The 9,121-nt window shown below is 45.2% G+C and overlaps 1 protein-coding gene across 1 annotated transcript in view; it reads left to right on the top strand.

The window, feature by feature from the left end:
• Positions 1–2,229, top strand: part of LOC116941683 (bone morphogenetic protein 7-like) — a 42,144-nt gene extending 39,915 nt beyond the window's left edge. The window contains exon 7 of the mRNA XM_032953003.2: positions 81–2,229. Coding sequence (XP_032808894.1) covers positions 81–230 — 150 coding nt within the window. The 3' untranslated portion in view covers positions 231–2,229. The remainder of the gene's footprint in view (positions 1–80) is intronic.
• Positions 2,230–9,121: the final 6,892 nt, after the last annotated feature.

Genomic DNA, 9,121 nt, shown 5'->3' on the forward strand with positions numbered 1-9,121 from the left:
CGCTAACGGCACTTGCCCCTACAGTCTGTTGAGAGGCTACATTGGGGGGAATCTTTGTCTTCGTCTGTGTCTGCGTGCAGGTGCACCTGATGAACCCCGAGTTCGTGCCCAAGCCTTGCTGCTCCCCGACCAAACTCAACGCCATCTCCGTGCTGTATTTTGACGACAGTTCCAACGTCATCCTCAAGAAGTACCGCAACATGGTCGTGCGCGCCTGCGGCTGCCACTGAAACGCCCCACGGACCTATGTACACCGCTCTCCGTCTCCAGCCCTCGACAGGAACAGCTGCAGATTCCTAGAAATTGACCCACATTCTCTTTTAAAATATACAATAAACTTGCCGTCAATCAACCGGGCAGGCGCAGGTTTAAGATGTTCCAATGGCGAGGCAGTTGCCAAGAGAAAGCCGATGTTTGCCGATATTCGGTGCGCATCTCAAACCAAACATCAGTGTTGCCGACTCTCGGTCAGGGTCGGATTTGGGGAAGGAGGCTGAAATGGGACATTTTTCTACGGCCAAAACCTCTAGAGGGGCCCACAACAATTTTGTCTTGCAATTTTTTTAATGAAGAACAATGTAACTGTTTATTCAGATTATCGTTGTAATATGAACAATACGAACTGCGTATGGGAGTGTGTGCCAGAAGCGAGGGTTGGGGGTTTTGTGTGTGCGCGTGTGTCTGTGTGTGCGTAAGGGGGAGGATGAGAGGGCGGGGTGGGGTATTCTCTGCTCTGTTGTCCTGGGACGTAGTTACCAGAATCCATCCCAGGCCTCATCGGCGTCATCGTCACAGAGTCGATTGTCTCCCCATTGGTCGGACACGCCACGTGCACCGTCCCGTGTGTGCAGAGAGACCGCGCAGCCACCGAAGGTTTTTCGTGGTTGTGCTCCCCGATGTGCTTTGGGGATGTACCGCGCCACGTTTTTGCACCATGTGTCGGATGTTTTTTTTTTTTTGCTCCACGTGCTGGGAGCTTCCGAAGAAACTCGAGTCGGAAGCTCCCGGCTCGTGCCCAACAAGACGCCGTGCGACCGGAAAAACTCTGCGCAAGATGCCTTGGCAACGCCTCCCTCCAATCGCCGATTGGTCGTCAAGCCGGCAAATTCGTGGGGAAAGACGCTGACAGAACACTTGATGGCCAAAAATTCCTCAAATAAAAACGTCATTTATTTGAATTAAAATTGGTGTTTTTTTATTTACTGAAAATTCGTAATCATGTTGACGTGTAAATGGGCCTACTTAGGGAAGGTTATATTTTTGACGAGCTGTGCGACAGACCACAATCTGACGCTCGTGAAAGGCATCTCTGGGCTGCAAGAAAGGGAGCAATTGAACTTAAAAAAAAGTTGTAAATTTCTTGATGGCTGTTTTCTTGCAACCTTCGCCTTCCTGGGTTTACATTCACTGATAGAAAAAAAACTGCCGAATCTGCAATAATATTCAGCGGTACTGTGGTAAACATTTCAGAATCGAAATTTCATTTGAAAAAAACCTTGACATTTTCACGCACGTAAAACACAATAAGGGTATATAATCTGCGACGTTGATGACAGTGTTTGCATTCTGTTCCATTTGCAGTGGTGGAGCAGCTATCCGACTGTGAGGTGATGTTAATGTCTGTTCTGTGTTTTATTCATACCTATGAATGGATAATTATGAATGGATTCTAATCGAAGTGGCCCAAGACAAATTTGGAGCGTTGGCACACTGGTTCGGACAGCTTGGCATGAACTTGGCGACCCGAGTTCGATTCCTGGCCACGTCTTATCATCAGTGTCAAATTGGTTCAGCCCGCCCCCTCCACCAACTAGAATTGACCAGCGTGGTGAAGTATGGTCAAAGGATACCCATGACCGATATGGAGTGGGGAGGCCTTCATACAGCAGTGGATTTACCAACGGCTGTAAGTTATTACGATGAAGAAAACAAATATAGGACCTCCTGTTTTCGTGTTATACGGTTTGTGGCGTGTTGTTGGTAAAGTGTAGAGCAGACAGCATTGTCATTCAACAGGAAAATGCCTCACCACTCTATTTCATAGCCTGAATATTTGTTTTAGTGATATTGTAAAACCACTAACTGTAAATCAGCATACTCATTCCTGGTCACATTTTGACTGTGTACACTATTGTATATAGCAAACACAATATAATTTATTTTACCAGTCTTTTTCCATCAATATAACATATTTCGCCAGTTTGTGTAATAAAACGATACAATATGAAATTTGGGATTCTGTTTCATACATTTTTCAACAATGTTCAGCACACATTCACTCAAAAAAATAATTTTTATAGGAAAAAACAATCCCACGGTACAAAGATCACCTCCCGTGAAAACCTTACAAAGTGTTGCAGCAAGTGTTGTTAGCGAGTGCCTATTAATACGAGCAATGGCACGATGGCTAGCAGATGTTAACTACCTCGCCTGGTATGCAGGAGTTCATGAGTTCGATCCCGACCTCGACGCTTGCTGTATATTTGGAGTTTGCGTGTTCTTCCCACGATCGAGTGGATTTTTTTCCGGGTCCTCCGATCCAGGCAGCAGAGCTTCGTCATTTGCGTAATGCGGCGAGACGTCGAGCTCAGGGCGCCGCTGGGCTTGGCTAGCAGACGCAGTCTGCCATGCCCTACAGTTCTGGCTGTCGCGAGGAGCCCCAACCGGCAGGAAGCTTTGCTGCGCGCAGGAGACCTTTGGCCGGTTCGGAAACCTGTTGACCAAGTTCCTAGCCCAGGGTTCCTGAGATGAAAAAAAACCAGGCGGGGCTGCTTTGTGGGTTTGCCCACGAAAAGAACGGGCTCCGTTTGGATTACGCGAGAGGAGTCCCCCCTCAACTCGCTCCACAATGACTCTGCTGATGCACCTCCTGGCGCCGCGGCTTGTTGGTCCGCGGTTTAGGGGGGGGCGCCCCCCTATTGACAGACGGGCAGCAAAGGGGTGTGTGTGGGCTAAAGAATATTTCAAGACGAAGCGTGACGCCAAGACTTTGCCGCGCCTCGACCCTTGCAGCAAGCCGAGAGAAGGGGAGCGGAGTGGGTGGAAGGAGATCCTGAGATTGGACCCGTGGCTGCGCGGCTCCTGATAAGGCGGAGGGCCGTGCCGTCCATTACGACATTACTCGCGCTGGCCGTCAGTCCGTAGATTTGGAGCACTGACGCCTGGTCACTACCGCCTCGATCCTGAAGGATGAGCCAGTGAACTTGCCAAGCGAGTTGTTGCACGTTTCGACTTTGGCGGCTGTCTGCTTGAGATGACCGTGGTCGACTGGGTTGCGCGTCATGTCTCAGCCTCTTCCCAGGTTGACAGGTGTTGTGTGTATACTGTAGGTGGATTTCAGGTGAACATTCTGGAAAGTAGATGTAAGTGTGCTGCTGAGTGAGTGTTGAGCCGGAAACAACAGTTATCTGATGATGAGAATTTGTAACATTTTTGTGATTACATTTTTTAAAATAATTTGTATTAGATACAGCATTGCTTTTGAATATTTACACTGTCCTTTCCTGTAAATAACAAAAAAAATCTAAACATCGAAATCACTGAAAAAACCGCGATGTTATTTATCCGATAACATTTCGGATATATCGATGGTTCCATGAAAAACATGGCATGCTCTTTCAACGTCTCATCCCCGATCTTTCTGCAGCGTGGTTTGATGAGAGGCTGTGGAGCAGAGAGTTTTAGGTTCGAATCCAGCATTAAAAAAAAAAAATAATTAATTCACATGGCTACATTTGCAATTAAGAGTACACACTTTATTTCCATTTAACAATTTATTTAAAAATATATATAAACAAGTGGAAGGGTTCAACATCAATGTTCAAATTTACAACTACTTAATAACCAGAAGACTACGCAGCCAAAAGCTCACTTGGTGCAGTGGGTAACATTTGCAATGCCTCAACGCAGGCGTGCCGAGTTCAAACCCGTGCTTTTGTCATTTTTATTTAATATACAACTTTGCGTGGTGCCATCATCACGCACGTCCCATTGCAGGGCCACATGCGTGCACTGCAATCACCACACCACCAGAAGCCCCATGGCACTTGCGCGGGGCCGCAGTGGCTGTGCGCCTTGCAGCAGCAGATCGTCAATGCGGAGCACCCGGGTTTAAATCCCACCCCCGAGTAACAGACCAATAAAAATCCGCGCGGACATGAAACAAAGTGGGTGCTTTACATGTAAGTGTGGATGCATGTGAATGTGTTAATGTGGATGCATGTGAATGTGTTAATGAGTCAGGAGATACCATGCTCATGCCATGCAGGTTCGATTCCACTCACTCACCCCACCCACCAGCCACTCTATGAAAAGATTTCTCTCTCTCAACGTGTGGTTCTGACACCGCTAGGTGTCTCTTCTTCTCCACCGCTAGGTGTCTCTCCCCCCCCCATCTCTACATGAACACAAGGAGCCAAACAAACCCGCACTTTACTCTCCAACACACCGGTGATTTGCTCTCCAACACACCGGTGTACTGTACTAGTAACGAATTGGCACGTTCTGTTTACGTGACAAACCTTACTAATTGGCTGTGTTGGGTTTAACCACACATTTATACTTACGCGATCTAACCCAAAAGACCACTGAGTATTGATTAGCAATAATAAACATTTTTTAGCACTCTATTTAGATTGCTCTCTGCTGTAAATAGGTAACTTAAAAAAAAAACTAAAAACACATCAATGCTTTCGTTCCGAATGTTTTGGTTTGCATCGACATTTTCATTCAAATACACCTTGTTGGATAATATCGAAGGTTTCTTTTTCATTCGATACCCCACAAAGCAGTTAATAACGTGTTACCCAAGTCTAAATGCCAATATACACCACTGCATAAACTTACTGAAAACAAGTGTCCGGTTCGCAGTACAAAATCTGACCACAAAGTGGCAGCATTTTCAAAGATTGATGGATGTAACCACCCTCCCCTCTCTTAAAAAGGAACTGATTGGGGAAATAATAATGAGAGAACAGGGCTCGGCTAATGCTGAGGCTTGTAGGTGCTGGTCGGAAAAAATCAATACCTGTTAACCCCTTATCAGTGCCCTACTTTATGAGACCAATTCAGACCTCATTGCTCACCCCGTGCCCTTATAAATCTCAGCGTTCATCCTATAAAGTCCCATCACAAGGGAGAAACACCGACATTTAATTTTGCCCGTATTGAAACGGCTGTACGCCGTATGGACCTGAAACCTCAATTTCCCTGTGCAAGAAATACCTGTACACGCACGCGGGTTACCCGTAAATATATCTTACAGTCTCGACTTAAAGCCAGGGATTTATTTCAGCCTGATAGGGCCAAGTCGGCGACCCGAATGAGTGTTTTTGCACCCAGCACAACACACAAAGTAATCCATCGGACCGCTACTGGTTTGTTGTTGTCTTTGTTACGTACGTTTTGTTGTCCACCAGCACTTCCGATCATCGCGGTTGGCTACGTATGGTGGGAAAGAAGTTCCAAAATACGTCAGTCGAATCCACTGAAAATATTCGGGGCTAAATTAAGCCTGGGGGTGGGGTTAAGGCTACCAAGCATCCGAGTTTGGCCGGTACAGTCCCGGTTTTAAAGGCTGGCTTTGGCGAAAAAACAGATTGTGTCCAGGTATCAAATATTCCTGCCCCGAGTAGGTTGTGGGCAACATCAGAAAGAGCACAATGGATCAGCAATGTCGCCACATTTTTTTTTATTAACGTTTTCATTATACAACCTATCGGCCCCACAGCTTTCTGGGAGCGAATGTTAGCAGAGTTGAATCAGGACAAGCAAACTATGGACCGGTTTCGACATTGAGTGTCTTCATCAGCAAGCCAGGCTTGCTTTAATCAATGCTGGTGAACGGCCAGATGGTATAGGTAAGAACACTCTCTTGAAGATATGGGTCCTAATCCGAAGCACATTTATAAAATACATAACTCAAAATAGCGTCGTTGTGGAGAATATATATAATAAACAAGATAATCAATCTCCATATATCAGAAAGAGCAAGGCTCACACTAATTGTGGGTTAGTGGCTTGGGCCTCCCAGGAATTCGATAGCCTTATCGAGATTTAATTTCCTCTGAATTTCCTAAACTAGAAAAAATCAGAATACTATTTATACTGGAGGAACCCGATGAGCTATACAACTATTTTTCACAGATGTCTAGTCGATTAAAATAGTATATTTACATATAATTTTAAATACACACAAACCGAGCATGCATACATTTTAGACGTGTATTTGTTTTTACTTTGCACAGAACTTAAATGTTATTCCCTATCAAGGAATATTGGGGGGAAAAAAACCTGTCCTTGGTGGTAACAATGACAATTTCAATACAATAATGTAGTTTTTGTTTGATAAAAAATGAGTGGCATAATCGCAAATCTCCACCAGTGAAATGATGGTTGCAGGTCTGAGCATGCGGGCATTGTTTTGTTGTCAAAAATAGGGTACTTGCTCACTCCACTGCTAGAGGACGGGCATCCACGAGACGCAGCTCTAGGGAGCCCCTCGAGAAAGGTAAATTTGGTCCACACTTCCACGTTGGTCTTGTTCGAGGTGGGAGTACTCACACTTTACCACCAAGCCCGCACGTAACCTGCATATCCACCAACTCTCTGCTTCACGTTTACCAATTTATAGACCCGCTGCGTGGATAGAGGTCAGAAAATGTCTACTGCCACGCAGAGAGGTTATCTGGATCGCTTGTCCAGCGTGATACCCATCACATCGTGGAAGCAGACCACCACCCCCCCACCGCCCCGAATGATAGGATTTGCATCGAGCACTTAAACACCATACTCACAAAGACCCCCCACCCCCCACCCCGTGTAGCCTGTAACAGACTGTTGGAGCAAGTGCTGTTAGCAAGTGCTGTTAGCGAGCACCTATGAAGGGCAGAACGAGGGGGTGGGTGGCCAGCACCACGCCCGGCCGCCTTTGTCTCCCCAGTGGCGATCTTTACTACACCGCACCAGGTGCTCATTTGAGGCCGAGTCGACCGTGGGGAGGCCCAGGACCGATTCAGATAATCGTCACTGGTGTTGGTGGCCGTGAGCGGGAATCGAACCCGGGTTTCCCGGGTTGTCAGCTTCGTGAGCGCAGCGCGCTAACCGCTACACCACCGCTCCCCGCCACTCGTGACATCAACGGCGCACGGACACACCCAGGCGAGAGGGGCACCACCGTCTCTCACAGCTCACACCACGCCACGTCTCTCACGCTGGGGGACTGCGCCCCCTGCTGACAGTAAACCTTCAAAATGGGACCTTTAAATTTCGATTTAAAGCTTTCGTGACTGCAAGGATTCATCTTCTTTGGTTCTTTCGGTAAAGTCACGTAGAATGAGAATAAAATAATAATTATGTTATTTTATTTTATCAATTTATTATTTTATTCTCATTCTACGTGACTTTACCGAAAGAACCAAAGAAGATTAATCCTTGCAGTCACGAAAGCTTTAAATCGAAATTTAACCGCCTCTACGGGGAGGGATTCCACACAACCTTAAGATCATTCAACAGACTCCGGGATAAGAAGGCTCAACTAATCGAGTCTCTCACCTTTCTGAAGAGATGCCGCGACTCTAAGGTAATACCAACCGCGTTTACACTAACCTCTACAATTCCTTTGTCAAGGCGCTTTGTTTCTTCTCACACAGCTTAGAAGTCGCGATCTGAGCGTGGCTTTTTCACCCCAGCGCTGTCCTCCAGACAGTCTCGTCTCTTCACCTGATGAAGGCCGCTTGTGTTGTGGCCGAAACGTCGTGAGAATATTATTGTGTTATTTTATTCTATCAATTTATTATTTTATTCTCATTCTACGTGACTTTACCGAAAGAACCAAAGAAGAAAATGGGACCTTTGTTTTACCAGTATCAAAGTATGATAAAATAAGAATAAGTTTTACCCTTTCTGGCAATAAAACTGGTGTTGAGATTTTGATTTAAAGCTTTCGTGACTGCAGTAATTCATATTCTTAGTTTTTTCGGTAAAGTCACGTTGAAGAGAAACAACAAAATATATATAAAACAATAAAACATTCTCACGACGTTTCGACCATAACTCAAACGGTCATCATCAGGTGTGTCGGTTTGCATACATTTATTTTTAAACGGCAAATTTATTTATTTATAAAAAACGTTGGCGTCACGCGCAGCGATTGGCAGTTTGCCCAGGACTAGTCCATCTATTTTTTTTGAAAAGAGGAGGGGGGAGACGAAATTTTTTATAATGTATGCTGTCTGAAAGCCACTGTAAGCGTGAACAATCAATCAAGAACTGAAATGATTTATCAAATCTTTCCAATGATTGCTAAGATAGAATCCATCTTCTCGGTTGAAATTGTCTCTGTGCTTGTATATGTGGATAGCCTCATGAACGAATCTCTCATGGAAGCCAGATGGCTTACAAAGAACCTCCGTCTTGGAAAAGTCAATGGCATGTGAGCCTACTGAATTAGAACAATTATCTGCTACGGCCGAGGTGTTGGTCCTACCGTGTTTAAGGTCTGCTTTATGTTCACGAATGCGGTCCGAGACATGGCGTTTGGTTTCTCCAATGTAACTACTACCACAGAGGCAACTTAGTTTGTAGACACCAGGGTATTGTATGTCCGGAATCACATTTTTACAGACGGAACCAGATCACGGATTTTATGAAATGTGTTGAAACGGACTTGGATCTTGTGTTTATTCAAGATTTTGGAGATCTTTTTTGTGATCCCAGCAATGTTTCTCTTCAACGTGACTTTACCGAAAAAACTAAGAATATGGTGTTGAGATGTTCAAACACCAAATAGAACAATTTTGCAAGATTAACCACACACAGTACTTGTGGTGAACATGCAAACAAAAACATGGTCTGATAATATTTGCAGTGTCCTAGAAACTAAATGGTCTACAACCAGAGACAGCCTTCTTTAGAGCTTCGACTTTTGGTGTTCTCTGGTCTGACACTGGTGAAACTCGGCCCTGAAGAAGGCCGTCTCTGGTGTCGGCCAATCCGTTTCAAAGACAATGCCTCAAATATTATCAGAGCGTGTTTTTGTTTGCATGTTCACCACAAGTACTGTGTGGTGGTTAATGCGAACTTGATTCCTTGCAAAATTCTTGCTATTTGATGTTTGAACATC

This window comes from Petromyzon marinus, chromosome 12 (assembly GCF_048934315.1).
Source record: "Petromyzon marinus isolate PM22_M1 ecotype Great Lakes invasive population chromosome 12, UKy_Petmar_22M1.pri1.0, whole genome shotgun sequence".
Taxonomy (NCBI): Eukaryota; Metazoa; Chordata; class Hyperoartia; order Petromyzontiformes; family Petromyzontidae; genus Petromyzon; species Petromyzon marinus.